At 46.0% G+C, this 24484-nt stretch overlaps 1 protein-coding gene and 1 long non-coding RNA gene across 5 annotated transcripts in view; both read right to left on the bottom strand.

The window, feature by feature from the left end:
- Window positions 1-9996: 9996 nt before the first annotated feature.
- Window positions 9997-24484, bottom strand: part of LOC310684018 — a 143127-nt gene continuing 128639 nt past the window's right edge. The window contains exon 2 of the long non-coding RNA XR_014514657.1: window positions 9997-11738. This is a non-coding gene — a long non-coding RNA (uncharacterized lncRNA). The remainder of the gene's footprint in view (window positions 11739-24484) is intronic.
- Window positions 10641-24484, bottom strand: part of CMKLR1 (chemerin chemokine-like receptor 1) — a 44138-nt gene continuing 30294 nt past the window's right edge. For all 4 annotated transcript variants that reach the window (XM_083454184.1, XM_083454183.1, XM_083454181.1 and 1 more), the window contains one exon: window positions 10641-15473. In XM_083454184.1, the coding sequence (XP_083310310.1) occupies window positions 14382-15470 (1089 nt within the window). In that variant the 5' untranslated portion in view covers window positions 15471-15473 and the 3' untranslated portion in view covers window positions 10641-14381. The remainder of the gene's footprint in view (window positions 15474-24484) is intronic.

Below are 24484 nucleotides of genomic sequence, written 5' to 3'. Positions count from 1 at the left end.
TAGGGGCGCCCCCACCTGTGTTGCCGTTCCGTCACAGTGCATTCAGCTCTACCAAGAAAATCTGCATCTCGCCCTGTAGCTGCAATCAGCTATGTTTAACTCCATGAGCCCTAACCTTTTTCTCACCTAGCAATTACCATATTTTTTGCTCTACAAGACGCACTCTTTCCCCTCCAAAAATTAAGGGGGAATGTGTGTGCGTCTTATGGAGCAAATGCAGGCGGGAGGCTCTGCTCAGCGCTCCCTTTAAAGAGCCACATGTGTGCTGCTCTTGGGGGCTTTTCTGCCCTTCTCCCTCCTCGGGGAAAAGCCCCCAAGAGCCGCACACATGCTCCACGTGCTCTTGAAAAGGGAGCGCAGCTCTTGGGGGAGCCTTGGGAGAGGCTGTGTGCAGCTATCCCATAAGCCAGGACAGCTAGCGGGATCGCTGCGCTGCGATCCCGCTGGCTGTCCTGGCTTCTAGGATTCAGAATATTTTTTTTCTTGTTTTCCTCTTCCAAAAACTAGGTGAGTCTTATGGTCTGGTGCATCTTATAGAGTGAAAAATACAGTATATATTTTGACTGGGGCATCATTTTCCCACAAAGCCATCCTTGCAAGCAGGAAGAAACTGAAGGTAAAGAACATTTTCTCTTTTCTCTTTGCTTTACCAATGGGTCTTCAGTATGTTTAGATTTGGGGCAGGGGCGCGGGTGCCGCTGTGGTCTAAACCACTGAGCCTCTTGGGCTTGCCAACTGGAAGGTCGGTGATTCGAATCCCCACAACAGGGTGAGCTCCCATTGCTCTGTCCCAGCTCCTGCCAACCTAGCAGTTTGAAAGCACACCAGTGCAAGTAGATAACTAGGTACCGCTGGAGCAGGAAGGTAAATGGTGTTTCCATGAACTCTGGTTTCTGCCACAGTGTCCCGTTGCGCCAGAAGCAGTTTAGTCCCGCTGGCCACATGGCCCGGAAAGCTGTCTGTGGACAAACACCGGTTCCCTTGGCCTGAAAGCGAGATGAGCGTCACTACCCCATAGTCGCCTTTGACTGGAATTAACTGTTCAGGGGTCCTTTATCTTTACCTTACCTAGATTTGGGGCTCCATTGGGTGAATTGTGAATGATGTTCTCCAGCACAGATTGCAGCCATGGCTCTCACTGGTGCTTTCCATGGTGGCTGGTGGTTCTGGGAGAGAAGGATACGCCCCAGACTTTTCAGCCCTGAATAGAGGACATCTCCACCTTCTGCCAGCTATAAAACTGCCTGTTCTTTCAGCGTGATTTAGACAAGCATTCGACCTCTACGCATGTTGAGTTAATGGGATTCTGGAAACGTACCTTTTAGCACTTAATTAAATATTATCTTCCATTGAGGACAGCAAACAAAGACTCCCTATAGCTGCCAAACACAGAATAAGCAAAATCCCTCTCACTCAGCCCCCTGCTGTTTAGAAACAGGTGGACTGAATTTCAAAGAAAAAGACAGGAAAGGGGGGGGGGGAGGGGAGAGAGAGAGAGAGAGAGAGAGAGAGAGAGAAACCAGCACATCCTCCCAGAGTCCTACACCAGTTTATACCTTTATTCCCAACTGATGAACGCATGAGAAAGATATATGGTCTAATAACAGAAAGGTTGCCAACTTTTCATCCTGGCCACTGCTCCTGTGCCATTTTGCAGCAGCTTGTGCTGAAGACTGTTGTGAGTGATGGTACTTCTAAGCCAGGGGTAGGCAACCTAAGGCCCTGGGGACGGATGTGGCCCAATTGCCTTCTCAGGAATGAATAGGAATTCATTCATCCCCCCCCCCCCAAAAAAAAAATATATATAGTTCAGCCCACCACATGGTCTGAGGGATGGTGGACCGGCCCATGGCTGAAAAAGGTTGCTGACTCCTGTTCTAAGCTGTGAACAACACCGCAAGCTGTAGTTCAAATTCAGCAGTTGATAAATGCACAGGAGCAGGCTAGACTGCCTTTTTTGGTCTATTGGCAAGCCTAATGATTAGACCTTTGGCATTCATTGTCAGCTGGAGACCTGTAACAGGGGATGCATGTACTCTGTACTAAAAGTGTGGAAAGTCAGGGTAATTTTTCTTCTTTTGCATCACCCCCCCACCCCACCCTGGCAGTTGTTGTTCTACCCAATTTATATTCATTGGTGTGCAGCCATTGGACTAAGGGGACTAGGCCAGCCCCCTAAATGTCCCCTTGGTGCCTCCTTCCCAAAGCCCGGGAAGCTTCTGCCCTGCTTAGGAAGGGAGACGCGAGGCTCCGAGGGGTCCAAGATCTGTCCTGCCATCCTCCCAAAGCCCATCTGGCTTTTGGAAGAAGGCAGGAGGGCAGGATGCCAGAGCCCTGACACCTCCTTTGCAAAGCCCAGGAAGCTCCTGCCCGGCTGAGGGAGGGTGGCGTGATGCTCACATGCGCGGCATCAGGACGTCACAACATCACACGCATGACCTCGACCACACCCCTCACAAGCTAGGGCCTCTGGTCCTCACTGTTCCCTTATGGGAGTCACCAAAGGTCCCTGGGTGTGATGGCCTGGGATTCGGACTCGGAGACTGAACCTGAGGAATCCCAGCCTGCACAGGATTCCCCGCCTCCAGAACCAGCTGAGCCGGGGCTGGGGCTTGAGCCTGAAGGGTCCTCACCTGTGCTGCATCCTCAGGTGCAGGCACCAGCTAAGTCTGCTCTGACTCCTGAGGTGATGGAGGACCCATTGCCTGCAGATGCTCCACTCTCAGCCCCATCAGGGGAAGCTGAGGTTGCCTCTGGGTCCGGTAACCCTCCAGCCTCTCCTGAGCTGCAGAGGCTCAGGGCAGAGAGGCGGAGGGAACTAAGTTCCCGCAGGAGGAGGGCTCGCTCCAGGCCAGGAGAGGCAAGTCACCAGAGGATCGGGGCCGCCCTATGCCTCGGGACAGATAAAAGCCGGCCAGTCCCAAGTTGCGGGAGCAACATTTTGGTTGCCAGTTCCTGCCTGAACCCTGTCCTGCTTTCCTGCCAGAGTTCCTGACCCGCCCTGGCTCCCTGCTTGCAAGCCTGTTCCTGACCTCACCCGACTCCCTGCCTTGGACCCAGCTTCAGTTTTGACGGACTGCCTCCCTACTGCACCCTCAACCTCGGACTGGACTTGGACCTCGCCTCATGGTTAACCCACGGGACCAGCACACTGGTTCAGTCCTCAGCATCCCCAGGACAGTATGAGAAAGACTCCTATTTGCAACTCTGAAGTCAAAGTAGATTCCAGTGTTGTTAGATACCCTGTGTTCCTTTTTCCTCTCTTTTCCCCCAAAATAAACATGCTTCTACCCTCTCTGCAATGCAACAGTCATTGGGCAAAATGTCCAACAGGTGGCAGCAATCTCTCTCCTATTCACTTGGTGACACATTCCCTGCTACATTCATAAACCGCTTGGGTTATAGTGGAACCAGTTTGATTTTCAAGGCAAAGGTAGCCGAATAAACAGCGCATCGTCTTTCCTGCCCTGACAGTGCAATGTGCCAGGCAGATCTTTCCTTTTTTTAAAATAAATTTTTATGAGATTTTCCATTAAAAAAACATTTTTACAAAATTATACATCCATTTTTAACTTAAACCCTTTTTTCCCAGAACTTCCCTCAGCTTGTCTGATAATTTTCTGTTTATTTTTTATCCTCGTCTCACATTTCCCAATATTACATTGCACTCAAATACTCTTAATCACATCATATTTTTAAAACAATATTTCTAACAGTAATTTCACAGAGCTTCTTGAAAGCCAACGAACGTTATTTGCTCATCACGGAAATTTTTGATATACTCTGTAAATTTCTTCTAGTCCTCTGGTCACGTTGGTTCCTAATTATCTCCGTCAATCTGTCCATTTCTGCGTATTCCATCAGTTTCATCCTCCATTCTTCTTTCGTGGGCATCTCTTCCTGTTTCCATTTCTGTGCCAGCAAAATTCTGGCTGCTGTTACTGCATTCAAAACTAACTTCACATCTTTTTTACTAATTTCATTATCCAGTATTCCCAACAAGAGAGCTTCTGGTTTTTTAACAAAAGTATATTTCAGCATTTTCTTTAACTCATTATAGATCATCTCCCAGAAGCTTTTTACCTTCTTACGTTCCCACCGCATATGGTAAAATGTTCCTTCTGTCTCCTTACACTTCCAACATTTATTACACACTTTATACATTTTACCCAGTTTTACTGGTGTTATATACCATCTATATAACATCTTCAGGCAGATCTTTCCAGGTGTGAAGTCCTGACCATCTAAAGCTCCTGAAAGTCCCTGCCGGTGAAATATACTCAGAGTCGAGAGTGGATTTCATGCTCTTTATTCAGCTCATAGTGGTGAGGAGGAATGAAAGTCCCCTCAAAGTATCTGCTTTATATACATTATTTACACAATGGGCTGCACGTGATTGGCTAATTCCGGAATTCTCCTGTAGGCCAATCAGGTTGTGGATTCACTTCCATCTGGAGCCGGATTAGGCGGCTCCTGCAGACCAATCATACTGCTGCATTGAAAGAAAGAAGAGAAAGAAAAGAAAGAAAGAAAGAAAGAAAGAAAGAAAGAAAGAAAGAAAGAAAGAAAATGTTTTGCCTGGTGTCAAGAGGCAGGTAGTTCCAGAGTGTTAACGCTTGAGACTGGCATTGAGAAATGCTTGTGCTTCTTGAGCAATCCCTTCAAGAGGCAATTCTGGCATGGTCCATAGCGTCTCCTTCCTTCTTTTCCTTACAAGGGAAAACACTCCCCGTTGTTGACACTGCTCCTAGCGCACTGTTGTGCCGTCAAGCATCAATACAAGGTGGAACAATCAGATAAGCTACTTTATCTCCAGCTGCAGGTTTCCCATTAGTCAGAAACCTTCTGCTTCAACTCTCTGGGGGGATAAGTGGCACCTTTGAGTCCTGCTTGTCACCAAGAGCTTATTTTGGAGTGGTCTCCTGGAGCATGAGAGAATGCTAGTTATGTCTGCTTGGTGGGTGGGGTGTTAGACATCAATATGCCCCAGGAAAATAAGATCTCCTGCTAAAAGAACCTGTGCCAAGTTCTCTATTTATATTGTGAAACGGAGCTTTGCTGTGGTTCTTTCCCTCGGAGGCTCCCAAGCAGAACCCAGGGAACACCGCTGCAATCCCGTAAGAAAAGACAAATGGTCTCTAAAGAGAATTATCAGTGCCTGTTTGTGTCATTCCTTCCTTCGTAATTTTGTTTGCTGCTTTTCTGTGCTCAAAGAGGCTTACTACTGTGATAGGAATTTTGAGGTTTTAGGTAAAGGTAAAGGGACCCCTGACCATTAGGTCCAGTCGTGACCGACTCTGGGGTTGCGGCGCTCATCTCGCTTTATTGGCCAAGGGAGCCGGCGTACAGCTTCCGGGTCATGTGGCCAGCATGACTAAGCCGCTTCTGGCGAACCAGAGCAGCTCACGGAAGCGCCGTTTAGCTTCCCACCGGAGTGGTACCTATTTATCTACTTGCACTTTGACGTGCTTTCGAACTGCTAGGTTGGCAGGAGCTGGGACCGAGCAATGGGAGCTCACCCCGTCACGGGGATTCGAACTGTCGACCTTCTGATCGGCAAGTCCTAGGCTCTGTGGTTTAACCCACAGTGCCACCCACGTCCCTTTGAGGCCTTAGTTATGTGTTAAATGTTCATAAGTGTACCAACCAAGCACATACATAGATCAGCACAGGGGGACCGACCTGAAACCATTTTTTATTCCCAAACTGTCCCAAACTGACCAAATGTTTTCTCTGCAAGGTCAAAGGAAAATGGAAAAGCCTCCCCATTGTTTTTTCCTTCACAAATCCTGTCTTAAGGGTATGTCTGTGTTTGAATAGAGTGTGGGCCTGTGACATGGGCCCAGGAACTAAGTATTTATCATTACAAAAGACTGGCCAGGCTCCCCAGGCAATCCAATCAAGTAACCGGCCAGACAGGAGATAAACAACGAAGAGGAGAAAAACAACATTCAAATTTCTGTTTTAGACTGCCTTTTCTGTGATGTAGGTGAGATGTACCTGAGGGGTGGTCTTAGGTTACACCCCTTCTGTGATGTATGTATGATGTTTCTGGGGGTGGCAATTTCAAAGGTCTTTATAAGGCCTTGTGCGCCATTGTTCTGAGTTCCTCCTTCTCTCCTGCGGGTGAGGGGAGCACCCTGTTGCAACAGTTCAATAAAGATCAAACTTACTTGCTGCTTTGCTTCTCAGTATTCTCTGGATGGCCTCTGTTATTTTCTCCTACCAATAGGGAACCCACGTAAGGACTCTATATGGGCTCTTGGATACCCCATAAGTGAAAAAGGCAATTTTTGTTTACAACACTACAAAGAAAACATTTCAAAAATCAAAGAGTGCTGAAACAATTTCATAACAGCATAGAATCAGAGAATCAGAGAGCGGGAGAGTTGGTAGTGAAATAAAAAATTTAAGGTCTGTATATACACACACACACACACACACACACAGATATATATATATATAATGTTTATAAATGTACCAACCAAGCGCATACATAGATGTGTGGAACACATGTCTGGAGCAGCACAGGAGGACCGCCCTGAAACCATTTTCACTCCCAAACTGACCACACGTTTTCACTGCAAGGAGGGAGGAGGTGGGGGAGCCTCCCCGTTGTCTTTTTGTTCACAAATCCTGTCTTAAGGGTATGTCTGTGTATGAATAGGGTGAGCCTGTGACTTGGCTCAGGAACTAAGTATTTGCCGTTACAAAAGACTGGCCGGGCTCCCCAGGGTATCCAATCAAGTAAGCATTAACAGGTAACCTGCCAGACAGGAGGTAAACAACGCACTCAGATTTCTGTTGTAGGCCTCCTCTTCTGTGATATATGTATGATGTATCTGGGGGTGGTCTTGGACTCCAGGGAGGGCAATTTAAAATGTCTATATTAGGGCGGGCACACCTTTGTTTGGGGTCCTCCTCCTTTCCTGCGTGCGAGGGGAGCACCCTGTTGCAACAGTTCAATAAAGATCAGGCTTACTAGCTGCTTTGCTTCTCAATATTCTCTGGTTGTGCCTCTGTTATTTTCTCCTACCGATGGAGAACCTACAAAGGACTCTATAAGGGCTCTTGTGACTCCCATAAGGGAATAAGGGCAGATTTTTGTTTATTACAGAAGGGACCCGCAGGGGTCATCTAGTCCAACCCCCTGCAATGCAGGAATCTCAGCTACAGCATCCATGACAGATAGCCATCCAACCTCTGCTTAAAAATATTCAATGAAAGAGAGTCCACCACCTTCCAAGGGAGTCCATTCCCTGGTCGAACAGCTCTCACCGTCAAAGAGTTCTTCCTGATATTTAGCTGGACTCCCACTGGAAGACCGACCTGGAACCATTTTTTATTCCCAAACTGTCCCAAACTGACCAAATGTTTTCTCTGCAAGGTCAGAGGAAAATGGAAAAGCCTCCCCATTGTTTTTTCCTTCACAAATCCTGTCTTAAGGGTATGTCTGTGTTTGAATAGGGTGTGAGCCTGTGACCTGACTCAGGAACGAAGTGTTTATCATTACTAAGTATTTATCATTACGAAAGACTGGCCAGGCTCCCCAGGGTGTCCAATCAAGTAACCTGCCAGACAGGAGAAAAACAACATTCACATTTCTGTTTTAGACCGCCTTTTCTGTGATATAGGTATGATGTATTTGGGGTGGTGGTCTTAAGCTCCACCCCTTCTGGGATGTATGTATGATGTTTCTGGGGGTGGTCTTGATCTACAGGAGGGGAATTTCAAAAGTCTTTATAAGGCCTTGTGCGCCATTATTCTGGGTTCCTCCTCATCTCCTGCGGGTGAGGGGAGCACCCTGTTCCACAGATCAATAAAGATCCAGCTTACTAGCTGCTTTGCTTCTCAATATTCTCTGGTTGGCCTCTGTTATTTTCTCCTACTAATAGGGAACCTACTTAAGGACTCTGTCGGGACGCGGGTGGCGCTGTGGGTAAAACCTCAGCGCCTAGGACTTGCTGATCGCCAGGTCGGCGGTTCGAATCCCCGCGGCGGGGTGAGCTCCCGTCGTTCGGTCCCAACGCCTGCCAACCTAGCAGTTCAAAAGCACCCCCGGGTGCAAGTAGATAAATAGGGACCGCTTACTAGCGGGAAGGTAAACGGCGTTCCGTGTGCTGCGCTAGCTCGCCAGATGCAGCTTGTTACGCTGGCCACGTGACCTGGAAGTGTCTCCGGACAGCGCTGGCCCCCGGCCTCTTAAGCGAGATGGGCGCACAACCCTAGAGTCTGGCAAGACTGGCCCGTACGGGCAGGGGTACCTTTACCTTTACATAAGGACTCTATATGGGCTCTTGGATACCCCATAAGGGAAAAAGGGCAGAAATTTTGTTTACACCATACATGCGCATGCCACACCTTTCCACAAAAGTGGGACAGCCGCCTGTCAGAGACGAATCCCGCATTGCAGCAGGGGGTTGGACTAGATGACTCTTGGTGTCCCTTCTACAATTCTATTTTTCTCTGCCCACCCACTGCTGCACATTGCTTTGCGAGGGCACAGGCTGAAAAAGTGACTGATCAGTAACTGAAGCAAATAAACAGACTGAGAGAGCTACAGCTACCTGTGGAATTGCCGCCTCAGGTGAAGTTTCACGTACCATTCCTGGAGGGAATCGGTTCTTCGCATCTCCCTCATCCCCACAGTGAAGTGCAAGGCGGCTGCTTCAGCAAGAAATGGCGCTGGCTGCCTCCTCATCTTCCTCCAGGGAACCAGGTTTGCCCTCTTCATCTGACACTTTGATTAATTAGCAAAAAGTGTGCTAAACGCCCTGCATATTAAAAGCCGAGGCACCAAGCACGGCTTGTTGTTGAGAGAGGCCTGCTGCGCAACAGAGAAGCGGGTGGCAGCGCCCCGTGGAGACCCGGAAGGTTCCGTGTCGGCTTCTGTCAGAAACAGGCACCGAGGGCTGGCGGGTTCAACAGGGATGCTTTGCGGGGGGGGAGTAACCGGAGGAGCGTCAACAAAATCTGCAACGTTATAAGAATTCTAAGGTCCCAAATATACAGTCATACGTCGGGTTGAAGTAGCTTCGGGATGAATCTTTTCGGGTTGCGCTCCGCGGCAACCAGGAAGTAATGGAGCACGTTTCTTCCGGGTTTCACCGCTTGCACATACGCAGACGCTCAAAATGACGTCACGCGCATGCGCGGTAGTGGCAAGATGCGACACACGTATGCGCAGACGCACAGTCACATCTTACGTTTACTTCAGGATGCGAACGGGGCTCCGGAACGGATCCCTTTCGTATCCAGAGGTACCACAGTAAAAGAAACGTTCGTAAATGTACAAGGCAAACACATACATAAATATATAAACCACATTTCTGAAATAGTACAGGAGAGGAGTCCTGAAGTCGTTTTGACTCTCCCAAATTGACCTCAATTTTTTCTCTGCAAGGAGGAAGGAGATAATAATAATAATAATAATTTATTATTTATACCCCGCCCATCTGGCTGGGTTTCCCCAGCCACTCTGGGCGGCTTCCAGCTGAATATTAAAAACAGTACAGCATCAGACATTAAAAACTTCCCTAAAGAGGGCTGCTTTCAGTTGTCTTTTAAAAGTAAAATAATTGTTTATTGCTTTGACATCTGCTGGGAGGGCGTTCCACAGGGCAGGCGCCACTACCAAAAAGGCCCTCTGCCTGGTTCCCTGTAACCTTACTTCTCGCAATGAGGGAACCGCCAGAAGGCCCTCGGCGCTGGACCTCAGTGTCCAGGCAGAACGATGGGGGTGGAGACGCTCCTTCAGATATACTGGACTGAGGCCGTTTAGGGCTTTAAAGTTCAGCACCAACACTTTGAATTGTGCTCGGAAACATACTGGGAGCCAATGCAGATCTCTCAGAACCGGTGTTATGTGGTCCTGTATACCTGAATACATAGGAGCCAACTCCTGGGGGCCAAGGTCCCTTTGATCCCCCCAAATTGGGGGGACCGCAGGGCTTACCTGGGTCCCCCCCCAATTTTAAGCAAGTTGGCACTTCTGCCTTGCAGAAAGAGCTTTTTATTTATTTTTGGTAATAATTTTCATCGAATTTTCTGTTTTACATTTTCAAATAAACATTTTACAAACTTTAAAATATCCAGTGACTTCCCTTCTTCTCTTACCATGGTTCCATTTTACGTATCATACATGCCTGCATATTTAACCACATCCCTTTGAATCAATTTCCCACTTTTACATCCATCAAAAATTATTTACTCTGACGAATTTATCTTAATGCTGCCAGCGTTTTCAGCTGTACTTGCAGAAAGAGCTTTTTAAGCCCTCGGGTCTCTGGAGGCTCTCATGAGATCTCTCATGCGACCCCTTCTGGTAGTTCTTTCGCCCTCTTTCTATCGATTCGCTATATTTTTCAATGGAGCATGCAAGGCTGCGATCGCATAAGTAAACTGCGCACCAGGTTTTGGGACTCCTGTATGGAGGTGGCAGAGCCGTCACCTCAGGGCAGCACATTTTCAATGTGCTTTTGCGCCACAATTCTTTGCGAGGAAGTGCGCCGGTCAAATCGATCTCCATATAATCCCACCGCTGGTTTTTGCTTGCCGCCACAGCCCCGCCGGTGAAATCGTGAATTATCTCCTGAATTAACTGCACGTGAAATTGGATAGACAGACTGGCTCAGCCCACCTTTTGTAGAAAAGATTTATTAATGGACTATGAAATATTAACAGAAAAGACAACAGAAAGAGCAAGAAAGTTACTCGACAGGCTCTATGAAACAACAAATCCCTGAAGCATGATTTATACCCATAGGACTTCACACTCCTTTCACTTCAATCAAATCCTCCACTGGGGGGGGGGGAGGTGTGTGTGTGTGTGTGTGTGTGACATTTCCTGAATATGTATTACAGAACTCAGGGACGGTCATCTCACGTAGGTCTATTCATGTGGGAGATTCAAACCACCAAGAACCAGTTGTCCGTGTGGTAGAATCCGCTGGGGCCTGAGAATCCTGCCTTTCTTTTTTGAAACTCAAGTAGCTAGCCCTCATGCTTTGTCAGATAACTGAAAACAAGTAGGCAGTGCGCAGCTCTGGTGTTTAGAGGATGGAGCTGTGTTGCTCCACCTGTCGACAAAACCCGTTTTATTGATCTATAACAGTTCTCCTGGCACAGCGGTGAAGACCTGTGCCCCCCCCCCCATGCTGCTGTGCTAGAACTCCCACCTGGAGACCCCAGATTCAGCCGCCCCTGCTCTGACCATAAAACCCTCTCACCCATCATTAAAAAACCACGACTCTCCCTTTGGCATCTCAAAGGAGCAAAATGAAACATTCTCTGGTGTGATAGGGATTTTGAAGTCTTAGATATATGGTAATGTTCCTAAGTGTAGCAACCAAGCATGTACATAAACCAGCACAGGAAGACCGACCTGAAACGATTTTGATTCCCAAACTGACCAAATGTTTTCCCTGCAAGGAGGGAGGGGGGGTCAGGGAGCCTTTCCATTGTCTCAGGAATTGAGTAATCAGTGTTTTAATGGGTGACAGACTATCAGGAAAGGAAATCAGATAACCTGGCAAACAGGAAAAACAACATTCGAATTTCTGTTTTAGACCGCCTTTTCTGGGGGTGGTGGTCTTAGGTTACACCCCTTCTGTGATGTATGCATGATGTTTCTGGGGGTGGTCTTGATCTACAGGGTGGCAATTTCAAAAGTCTATATAAGGGCTTGCGTGCCATTGTTCTGGGTTCCTCCTCCCTCTTTCGTGGGGTGAGCGAGGACCCTGTTGCAACAGATCAATAAAGATCAGGCTTACTAGCTGCTTTGCTTCCCAATATTCTCTGGCTGGCCTCTGTTATTTTCTCCTACCTATAGGGAACCCACCTAAGGACTCTATATGGGCTCTTGGATACCCCATAAGGGAAAAAGGGCAGATTTTTGTTTACAACACTGGGTACAGGGCAGAAGACAGAATCTTTGTCTGTGTGTGTTTGAAGCAGGTTTTGGACCTTTGGCCTGGAGGCAGGAGAAATGCACCCCCGTGGACCCTCCCCCAAAAGATGGTCTTTCCTTTGGCCCCAGAGTTTCATTTTCTGAGCCATTTTCATGCACCAGAAGTTGGAGACTATTTTGGCCTATTTTGGCCCAGCCCATGGGTCAGCTATGATGTCAGGTGATTTATAGGTGGGCGGTCCCATCCACGGACCCATGGCGGGGCAGTGGGGGGTGTGTGTCTGCTTAGCCACTGCATTCTGCGCGGTACATGGATGGGTGAAACAGCACCCAGCAGGACTGAACTCTACCTCCACTCCACCCCACCCATCAGGAGACATTGGCCAGAGGCACCAGCTGACTGTCAGCTGCTTGTGGTTTGGCCTGGCGGGTCTGGGGAAATGGCCTCATGCGGAAAATTGGGCCCCCTGGCAGAAGGTTGGCAGAAGGTTAAAATGAATTCTGGAGAGGGGTGGGGAATTCTTAGGGTGCAGCACAGCCGCATGACAACGGAGCGTGCCCAGGGGGTTCAGAATGCTGCACTGTTTTCTGGGGATGGAACCAGCAGTGGTGTAGTGGTTAAGAGCGGTGGACTCGTAATCTGGCGAACCGGGTTCGCTTCCCCGCTCCTCCACATGTCGTCGAAACACATTGCAGACGTCAGATCTCCCTGGAGACCTAGAGATGTAATGTTGGACTGCTTTGCCTCTTTCATTTGACAAATGTTTTGTGTCACTGGGAACACAGGAATTTCCTATGGATGTTTGTAAGGGACCCCTGACCATTAGGTCCAGTCGTGGCCGACTCTGGGGTTGCGGTGCTCATCTCGCTTTATTGGCCGAGAGAGCTGGCGTACAGCTTCCGGGTCATGTGGCCAGCATGACTAAGCCACTTCTGGCGAACCAGAATGCCGTTTACATTCCCGCCAGAGCGGTACCTATTTATCTACTTGCACTTTGATGTGCTTTCAAACTGCTAGGTTGGCAGGAGTTGGGACTGAGCAACAGGAGCTCACCCCGTCGCGGGGATTCGAACCGCCAACCTTCTGATTGGCAAGCCCTAGGCTCTGTGGTTTAACATCCCATGGATGTTTGTATGTGATGCCAATAAAAGGTTTGATGATGATGATGACATGCAGCTGCTGGGTGACCTTGGGCCAGTCACACTTCTCTGAAGTCTCTCAGCCTCACTCACCTCACAGAGTGTGTGTTGTGGGGGAGGAAGGGAAAAGGAGATTGTTCGCCATTTTGAGACTCCTTAAGGGGAGTGAAAGGCGGGGTATCAAGTCCAAACTCTTCTTCTTCTTCACCAGGGGGAGGGGGAACAGAATAGCATCTCCTTGAAAAGAGCATGGCTGGCTGGCTTTCCGAACAGCAGCGTGCCAGGCTGCAGATCCCATTTTGTTCCCATTTTGATATGAAAAATGTGAGAATTTGGCTTTGTCATTGGGGTCAACAATGGGGGCGAATGCACTGTGAGCGGAACTATGTTGCAGATATTTAGAATAATGAGTGCTTTTTTGTCATTTTGGCTACACCAGTTGTACATGGTTTGGTGGAGTTGCTAGGAAGTCAGTCGGAGCATGAATGGGCAGCCATCCCACCAGACGGCTTCAGCAGAAGAGACAGGAAGCAGGACTCATTTCATTGGCTTCCCTGGAGGCCCATCTCTGTCAGGCATCTCCTGCCCCTGAACTGCACTCAACTGCTCATTGTAGGAACCACTGTTTAAGAATAGGTGCCTGAGTTTGATTGTTTCCTCTTCCCTCCCCTGCCCTTGCCCCTTGTGTGTCGTGTTGCTGCTGTTGTTTTCTAGATTGTAAACCTGTGGGCAGGGATTGGCTTGTTTTGACTGATTGTATATAAGACACTCTGCAAGCCTTTTTGGCTGAAGAGCAGGGTACCAGTGGTCTAAATAAATGAAATAATGAACGAATTTGAGGATATGAATACTGCTTTGGAAGCAGCACTGCCTGATTGCTTCTGTGTTGTCTTCAACATGCATAGTTGCAAACAGATTACTGCAATTTTGAAAACTAAGCCCACAGTGTTCTCTCTGCTCCAGCCTATTAAAAATCTGTCCCACACTTTCAAATGTTTAGAGCAAGGGAGCATAAACAACAGAGTTTATTCCACAGTTCCTGTATTTTCATTACTGAAGGATAGATTGATGCAGGAAAGTTTAATTTTGAAGACTTGGCCTTGAAGCTTGCATGGGTGACTATGGGCAAATGTTTATGGGATGGCCTTTGCGATTTATCCCATGAGGATGAATGACAGGATTGTATTGATATGATGCATAACTCCTTTTTTGGGAACCACTGAAAATTTAGAAGCCCTGGCAAGATCAGATTATAGTTGGAAAACCCACTCTGCAATATCCGACCTCCTCCTTGCCTCTGTGAGCAGACCAACAGATGCGTATATTCTGCAGCTCAGACTAGAATCGTCTCCTTTTCAGTCATTGAAGAGGGTTTTGTGAAGCTCCTGCGGGCAATAGTTGAATGGACAGTGTCCTCACTCAGCGCATTGGCTAGCCTGGACAGGACAGTCACCTTAAACTTTTTGAAATCTTGGCCCATGAAGACATAAAGAACAGGGTTCATGCAACTGTTGGAAACAGCAATGGCCGTGACAATTGGTATTCCATTCTCAAGGACGGCTTTGCTGAGAAAGTGGTGTTGGGTTTCCATGAGGTTGAGCACATGGTATGGGCACCAACAGAAGAAGAAAGTCATTATAATGGCAATGATGATTCTCAAGGGCTTTTTGGACTTGGCGAGGCGGTTTCTTTTCAGACGGACAATAATGATAACGTAACACACTGTGATGACAGTCATTGGTACTATGAAACCAGCCAGGAATCGCAGAATGGTGACTGTCTTATGCCTCTTTTCATCTAGATGGCGGTGAGCTGAATGGCTGGACAAAGAGTAGTTGTTAAAACAAATGACACGATCTTGATATGCTGCTGTGTCCCGAAAAACAAGGGCGGGAGAACTCAACAGAAAGCCAAGAACCCAGATGAGGGCACACAGCAACCAAGCAATCTTAGGATTCCGGTGGTTTTGAGACCAGACTGGAAAAGCCACCGAGATGCAGCGATCGATGCTGATCATGGTCAACAAGAACACACTGGTGTACATATTGAGAATGAGAAGGAAGGTGTTGACCTTACACATTCCTTTGCCAAAGACCCAGTGGTAGCCCATGGCGGTGTAGGCAATGTTCAAGGGCAGGAAGACATTGAAGAGGAAGTCGGCCACCGCCAAATTCAGGAACCAGATGGCGTTGACCGACTTCTTCATCTTGAGCGTGATGACGGAAATGACCACGCCGTTGCCCAGGAGGCCCAGGATGCAAGTGACTGTGAAGATTAGGAGGGCAAGGATTCGAGTGATGAATGTAAAGTCTTGGGCTGATTCCTTCGTCCGGTGGCTTTCGTCAGTGGTGACGTAGTAGTCATCATTGTAGTAGCGGCTTGAATCATCGTAGTAGTCCGTAAAATTATCAGGTAAATCCATGACCTGTTGGAACACAGATTGGTGAAAAAGTTAACTTTGTGCAAGCACCACTTGCAGGGCAAGACTCCAAAGGAGAGGAGCAGAGACAGCTGGAGCCCCCTAAATTTGGCCCTGGTGGTAGACTCCTGGAATGATTGGGGAGAGCTCTATTCAAGCATGCTACTTGCGTGTAGTGCCCCTCTGCAAGTGGGGATGAGCCCTCTAAGGTCTAACAGCCATGCCACTACGCCCACCACTCTGCACAGGTTGGAGGGCAAAGTTTGGCTTGCCCTGATTGCCTGTATGTTGCCTGCATAGGTGAACATGATGCTTGAACAGGTTTAAAGACTGCAGCTGTAGACAAGAGAGGCTAACTGACAAAGGCGAGGGAGAGTTGCAGTAAGGGCCAGCTCAAGACATTTTGCTACCCGAGGCAAAGGACAAGATGGGACAAGAGACACACAGTAAAATGCTTCATGGGAGATATTTGTAAGAGGAGCGTTGTGTGCTGATTGGCTAAGGGTGGAGTATGACAGCTGGAACAGGTTGTGGGGAAAGAGTGAGCTGGGTTTTCGGGGGAGGAGAAGGGTGGTTGTTGTGGGTCCTGAGGATTAGGGGATAGGATTAGCATTAGGGTTTGCGATAGGAATAGGGTTTTAATTATATGTTAAAATACAAAGTATCCCAACACAGGTATTAGAAACAAATCACATAAGAAGCTGCTGTATTCAGCTTTTAAGGTAAAGGTAAAGGTACCCCTGCCCGTACGGGCCAGTCTTGACAGACTCTAGGGTTGTGCGCCCATCTCACTCAAGAGGCCGGGGGCCAGCGCTGTCCGGAGACACTTCCGGGTCACGTGGCCAGCGTGACATCACTGCTCTGGCAAGCCAGAGCCGCACAAGGAAACGCCGTTTACCTTCCCGCTAGTAAGCGGTCCCTATTTATCTACTTGCACCCGGGAGTGCTTTCGAACTGCTAGGTTGGCAGGCGCTGGGACCAAACAACAGAAGCGCACCCCGCCGCGGGGATTCGAACCGCTGGCCTTTCGATCAGCAAGCCCTAGGCGCTGAGGCTTTTACCCACAGCGCCACCCGCGTCCCCATTCAGCTTTTACTTGAGTAATAAAGTTTTGCTGTTCCAAGCATGTCTCATATTTGGCCAAGCTATCAAGAGATAATGGTGTTTTTATGGTGGCAACAGAGCACCAGTAATTAGGAAATGGCTTGATGTTTTCAAAGGCCAGAACTGGGAGCCTTCAATATATTTATTGCCCGATCTTCACCCTAAGATCCCAGGGTGGGTTACAGAATTAAAACACAATATTTAAAACCAATTAAAACAACCTGCAGCCATAAAAATAAAGCTGGCCCTAAAAATACATGCTTCAAAATAATTTTGCAAAAGGAAATAAGAGTTACAGAGAAGGTATACCGGTTTTACTGCGTATAAGATGGGAAGATATAAGACTTCATATATCCAATGAAGATTCCAAGCCCTACATTCCTGGAATTCCTTCCACCAGATTTTTCAAGCTACACACAATCAGCTCTCTCACTCTTGTTATCAGTGGTTGTGAAACTTTGAGTTCATTGGAAGTGTATTTGGAATTTTCCCATGGAAATATATAAACATGTGAATCTACCTTTTACTGAGTTACACCACTGTTCTCTCTAATACAACACTGACCACACTGACTGGCTTACAGCTCCCCTGAGTTTCAGGCAATAACCTTTCTGCGTCTTCCTGCATACAATTCTATGTTTGCATGAGTCCTGTCCGTTGATGCTGAGAATTGAACCTCGGACAATACAAAACAGACGCTCAGTCCAAAATCAATCAGGGCAGTCAAGACACCTTTCTCACCACTGCAGATTTCTCTTTGCAATGCACAGAGGAGTGTTGGGAGTGTTCTAGATAAAGGACATAAGGAGATTAGTGTGGCTCTTCCTTTGCCCTGGAGTGGTTTACAATTCAGATGATGATAATAGCATCATTTGCAATATTCAGAACTGATGTCAAAGACAATACAGATGCGTGTACGAAGTGGTATTGCAGCCTGACCAAAAACCCAACAGCGTGGCTGGGAAAGTGAGTCAGGATAAAGCATTCTAATTTACAGCACTTTTCCTTTTGTCTCTGGCCGAATTCCGGGCTGAGACCAGTGAAGTTTTTTCAGATGCAGAGGCGCAGTTCTCCAGGGCCACAGGGGGTTATTGACTCCTTACTTAATTAAGTCCTACTAAGTTTGAGGGCCCCAGTGCCAGCCTTACAGTGCCATCCTATTTCTGCTTACTCAGAAATAAGCCCTGCTATATTTTCTATGTTTCTGAGCAGTTGTCCTTTTTAATGGACACATTAGAGCAGTGGTGTCCAAACTTTTTTCAAAGAGGGCCAGATTTGATGAAGTGAAGGGCCGTGAGGGCCGACCGAAGGGCTGTTGAACATTTTTTTAGGATTGAAGTTGTTGAGCTTTTTTTATGATTTTACCCCAAAGTTATTCAGCGTTTTTTAGGGTTGAAGTTGTTGAGGTTTTTTTAGGATTTTACCCCAGGATATAAACTGCCACAGGGGCTAGATTAAACTGACCAGCAGGCCGGATTTGACTCCCAAAAGATGCCTACATTAGAGGGTGTCTGGAAGCGAAGCTGTGAAGAAAGTGTTGGGAAGACAGGGGCATTTAGCAGGCCCCCAGCTGGCTCCAGCCACCAGCCGGCAGCTGGGCGAACTCCGGTTCCCGGAGCAGCATCAATCGGCGACACGAGCCTCCAAAATGTTCAGAAGCTGTTCAGAGGATTCTTCATTCAACAAAATGCGATTAAGAATAAAATGAGAGAAAAAGGAAAGAAAGAGATTCTCAGACAAATAATGGAAAATGAGAAAAAATTGACTATAAGACCAAAAGATGAAAAAGTAAAACAAAGTATAAAAATACTCCAGACGCAATTCGCAATGATAATCAATAAAGAAGTAGAATGGAATATAAGAAGAATGAAACAAAAGAACTTTGAATTTGCAAATAAATCAGGGAAATGGCTGGCGTGGCAAATTAAGAAAAGGAAAGAGCAAAATATGATTAACAAAATAAAGATAGAGGATCTGGAAATTGTGAGTCAGAAAGGTATAAGGAAAGGTTTTGTGGACTTCTACCGTGAACTGTATAAAAGAAAGGAGAAAATTAATATGAAATTAATAGAGGAATATCTAGAGAAGAAAAAGGTGCAAAAAATATCGGAGAGTAATAAAAACAAATTGAACAAACCAATAGAATTAGAGGAGATTCAAATGGCAATAAAGGATTTGAAAAGCGGGAAGTCACCGGGACCAGATGGATTTAGTGCAAGATATTATAAAGAATTGAAATACACCCTGCTTGTACCATTAAGAGAAGTAATGAATAACATATTGGAAAAAGGAGAAATACCGGAGACCTGGAAAGAAGCATATATAACATTTATTCCCAAGCAAGATTCAGATTTGACACAAGTAAAGAATTATAGGCCAATCTCACTATTGAATAATGATTATAAAATGTTTGCTAGTGTACTAGCAAGCAGAATGAAAAAGATATTAAAGGAAATGATCCACAATGATCAAACAGGTTTCCTTCCCGGAAGACAGATGAAAGATAACATAAGGAATGTAATTAATGTAATAGAATATCTGTCAAGCGGGAAGGACAAACAAGCAATGTTAATATTTGTGGATGCAGAGAAGGCCTTTGATAATATTTCTTGGGAATTTATGCTAAAGAATTTAGAATATATGGATACAGGTCAAGCTTTTCTGAATGGTATAAAGGCAATATATTCAGATCAAAGAGCGAAGCTGATTGTGAATAATGTTATCACTGAAAATATTGCCATAACTAAGGGTACAAGACAAGGGTGTCCTTTGTCTCCGTTATTGTTCATCTCGGTCCTGGAAGTGTTTTTGAGATCAATAAGAGACAATGGAAATGTAAAAGGTGTAACAATAGGATGTAATGAATACAAGGTAAAAGCCTTTGCTGATGATTTGGTTTTAACTATTGAGGATCCTGAGCAAAGTATAAAAGAGGTGTTGGAAGAGATAGAACAGTTTGGTAAGGTGTCTGGTTTCAAATTAAATAGGAAAAAGACCAAAATAATGGCTAAAAACATCGACCAAGAAATAACTGAAAGAATACAGCAACAAACTGAGATGAATGTGGTTAAAAAAGTAAAATATCTAGGGATTATGTTAACACCCAGGAATATTGACCTGTATCAGAATAATTACGTACCAGAATGGAATAAAATCAAAAGGGACCTGGAGGTGTGGGGAAGAATGAAATTATCATTCTGGGGAAGAATTGCAACGATAAAGATGAGCGTGCTACCGAAACTGTTGTTTTTGTTTCAGACAATTCCAATAATCAGGGGTGTGACAATATTTAAGGAATGGCAAAGAACAATATCAAGATATATATGGCAGGGCAAGCGGCCAAGAATAAAATTTAAGATACTGACAGATGTGAAAGAAAGAGGAGGCTTTGCCCTGCCAGACTTAAAGCTGTACTATGAAGCTTCGTGTCTTTGCTGGATAAAGGAATGGATAAAATTAGAAAACACACAATTGTTGGATCTAGAAGGGTATGACAATAGATTCGGGTGGCACGCATATTTATGGTGTGAAAAGAATAGAGTGCATAGAGGTTTTGAAAACCACATCTTTAGAGGACCGCTGAATGAGGTTTGGAATAGGTATAAAAACCTTTTAGAATTCAAAACACCATACTGGTTATCACCATTGGAAATTATGAGTGTAAGAAAGGTCAATATGTCAGGGAATTGGATTACATATGAGAATTTGATGGTGAAAGAAGGTAATAAATGGAAACTAAAACCATATGAAGAAGTTAAGGAAAATGTATATGATTGGCTGCATTACCACCAGATAAATGCGATGTTTAAAAAGACAGTGTGGGAAAGAGGTTTCCAAGAAAAGCAATCGAGGTTTCAGCAGGAAATTTTGAATACTGATGTTAAAGTTCTGTCAAAAATGTATAAATTATTGCTTGAGTGGCATACGAAAGATGAGGAAGTGAAATCGGTTATGATCCAGTGGGCCAAAGATTTCGGATATAATATTCAATTTGATCAATGGGAAAAATTGTGGGAGGAGGGAATGAAATTCACTGCATGTACTACAATAAAAGAAAACGTAATGAAAATGATGTATAGATGGTACGTAACACCAGTGAAACTTGGTAAGATGTATAAAATCTGTAATAAATGTTGGAAATGCAAAGAAAAAGAGGGAACATTTTACCACATGTGGTGGGAATGTAAAAAAGTGAAATGCTTTTGGGAAATGATTTATAATGAGATGAAGAAAATGTTGAAATATACATTTATCAAGAAACCAGAAGCATTTCTACTTGGGATAGTAGGGAATGAAATTAGTAAGAAAGATGTGAAACTGTTTAGATATGCAGTGACAGCAGCAAGAATTTTGATGGCCCAGAAATGGAAGCAGGAAGAAATGCCGACCAAGGAAGAATGGAGAATGAAATTGATGGAGTATGCAGAGATGGACAAATTGACTGGAAAAATAAGGAACCAACGTGATCAGAGATTTTCCGAGGACTGGAGTAAATTTACAGAATATATCAAAACTGAATGTGAGGAGCAACTAACGCTTGTTGGCTTTCAGGAGGCTTTGTGAAAAAGACTGATAGAAATGTTGTTTAAAAAGAAAGGTTAAGATTAAGAGATATAATGTGCAATATAAATGTAAGAAATGTGAGACGTAGTGAGAGTATGGAGAATTCTCAGATAGGCTGATGGAAGTCAAAAAAGATGTTTATGTCAAAACAAATGTTAAATCTGGAAAAAATGTTTATTGGAAAGTGAATAAAAATTATTTATTAAAAAAAAAAAAACAAAATGTTCAGAAGCTGTGCACGCTCTTATCAGCAGAGTGAATAAATCCTCACAACAGAAGCGGCGGACAGAGACATGTGTAAGCATTATTTACAGGCGTTTATTCAGCATAGTTCAGGAACAAAGGAAAAACATGTCTGCTTCCCTTTGTGTCCAGCAAAACACCAGTATAGCAAAAGCAATATACAAACAGAAGTTCCCAGCAAACCTGTGCTGGAAGTAAACAGGCATGTGACACACAACAGTCATGCCTGTTCCTTTTAAGGTGGAACAGAACTATATCCTAACATCCTCCCCCTTTCCGTGTAACCCGTAGTACCTGTGGTTCAACCCAATTGCAACCTCTGTACATAAACCTTAAGCTGCTCTCTGTTAACAACTTTAGACAACAGATCTGCAGGAATTTCGTTTCCTGGCATGTAGGACACTTGAATGGGTCCTTTCTGAATACACTCTCTTGCACGATGTAACTTTATCTGCAAGTATTTGGTTCTTTGCTTGCGACTTTCTGAGTTCAGCAAAGCCAAACAGGATCTATTGTCTTGATACACCTGTATAGGACATTTCACAGAAACCTTGATGTCCTGAAACAGTTGCATCAACCATTCACAATCCATGAGTGAAAATGACAGGGCATTGAGTTCTGCTTCACAGGAACTTAGGCTTACTGTCGTCTGTTTTTTGCACAGCCAGTCAAAGGGGTTGCCATGGTTTATGGTCCCATCACCTCCCCCATCTCACAATTTTGCAGTTGCAGGCAATGTCAGGGCAAAGCCCAAGAAGACACACACACACCCCACCGCCTACATGGCAAGGCAGGCAGGCTGGCTGTGGTTCCTCTGCCTTGTCAGAGTTCGCAGAGTTCTTCTCTCACCCACAAGGCTGCCTCAGCACATTTGCTAAACCACCAGACAGTGTGTCCCAAATTAGAAACCTCCAACTTCCTGACTCAGCTGCTGCCCACCATGTTAGCAGCGGCGAGAAAACAAGCAAGCAGCGAGAGTGCCCATGTCACAGGGCAGGGAATAACTCCAACACAGTTTTCGTAAGGGAAAGTCCTCTTGTTTTACAGTGGAGCAGCACAAAATGGGCTATTGAAGCAGCATTTTCAGTCTGTGTGCCAAAGGGGGCTTTCTTGTCTCCGACATTTCAGTGCCAATGAAACAAAATTAAAAAAAAATCCTTCCAGTGGCACCTTAGAGACCAACCAGTGGCGTAGCGTGGGGGGTGCAGGGGGGGCCTGCCGCACCGGGCGCAACATCTGGGGGGGGGGGTGTGCACTCGCACTCGCAGCTCTCTACCCCTACTAAAATCCACGGGTTAGGGGGCACAAATTACTTGCCTTGCCCCGGGTGCTGACAACCCACGCTACGCCACTGAGACCAACTAAGTTTGTTCTTAGTATAAGCTTTCATGTGTATGCACACTTCTTCAGATATCTGAAGAAGATATCAGATATGGTATTTGAAGAAGTGTGCATGCACACGAAAGCTCATACCAAGAACAAACTTAGTTGGTCTCTAAGGTCTTACGAGAAGGGGGGGAAATTATTTTGTGAATTGTAAGGCAGAGAGCATCCATTGCACAAATGGACCAATCTTCTCCTCCACCCCTACTTCTTATTCTGTAATCTACCTCGTGATTTATAATCCCCCATGATTTGTAGTAGGGTTGGGCTGCATTTTAATGCATACCTAATTCACACATCCCTAAACTACACAAGAAGGGGAACCACAGCTGTCCTTTAACATTCACACACAGAATCATAGAATTGTGGGGTTGGAAGGAACCCTGAGGACCATCTTGGCCTACTCCCTGTAAGCAGGGAAATGCTGGCCCAAGTCACCCAGTGAACTTCATGGCTGAGCAGGGATTTGGACACTGCCACCCCCCCCCCAGGTCCTACTTAGATCAGTGGGTGGTGCTGTGGTCTAAACCACTGAGACACTTGGGCTTGCCAATCGGAAGGTCGAGGTTCATAGAATCATAGAATCATAGAGTTGGAAGAGGCCACAAGGGCCATCGAGTCCAACCCCCTGCCAAGCAGGAAACACCATCAGAGCACTCCTGACATATGGTTGTCAAGCCTCTGCTTAAAAACCTCCAAAGAAGGAGACTCCACCACACTCCTTGGCAGCGAATTCCACTGTCGAACAGCTCTTACTGTCAGGAAGTTCTTCCTAATGTTTAGGTGGAATCTTCTTTCTTGTAGTTTGGATCCATTGCCACTCCGTGTCCGCTTCTCTGGAGCAGCAGAAAACAACCTTTCTCCCTCCTCTATGTGACATCCTTTTATATATTTGAACATGGCTATCATATCACCCCTTAACCTCCTCATCTCCAGGCTAAACATGCCCAGCTCCCTTAGCCGTTCCTCATAAGGCATCGTTTCCAGGCCTTTGACCATTTTGGTTGCCCTCCTCAAATCCCCACGACGGAGTGAGCTCCCGTTGTTCGGTCCCTGCTCCTGCCAACCTAGCAGTTCGAAAGCACACCAGTGCAAGTAGATAAATAGGTACCACTGCGGCAGGAAGGTAAACAATGTTTCTGTGTGCTCTGGTTTCCATCACAGTTTTTCGTTGCAGCAGAAGCAGTTTAGTCATGCTGGCCACTTGACTCAGAAAGCTGTCTGTGGACAAACACTGGCTCCCTTGGCATGAAAGAGAGATGAGCGCCACAACCCCATACAGTGGTACCTCGGGTTACAGACGCTTCAGGTTACAGACTCCGCTAACCCAGAAAGAGTACCTCGGGTTAAGAACTTTGCTTCAGGATGAGAACAGATATCGCGTGGGGGTGGCGTGGCAGCAGCGGAAGGCCCCATTAGCTAAAGTGGTGCTTCAGGTTAAGAACAGTTTCAGGTTAAGAACAGACCTCCGGAACAAATTAAGTACTTAACCCGAGGTACCACTGTAGTTGCCTTTGACTGGACTTAATCGTCCAGGGGTCTTTTACCTTTACCTTTTACTTACTGTATTTTTCACTCTATAAGATGCACCCGACCATAAGACGCACACAGTTTTTAGAGGAGGAAAACAAGAAACAAGAAAGCAATGCAAAACCTCCTGTGCGAAGAGGGAGGAGTGCTCCCATTGTGCTCAAGAGGCTTTGTGTGGCTATCCCTGAAGCCAG

The sequence above is a fragment of the Podarcis tiliguerta genome, assembly GCF_965153285.1.
Source record: "Podarcis tiliguerta genome assembly, chromosome: 8".
NCBI classification, from domain to species: Eukaryota; Metazoa; Chordata; class Lepidosauria; order Squamata; family Lacertidae; genus Podarcis; species Podarcis tiliguerta.
The sequence above is the reverse complement of the archived record's forward strand: the minus strand, read 5'-3'. Positions and strand labels throughout refer to the sequence as shown.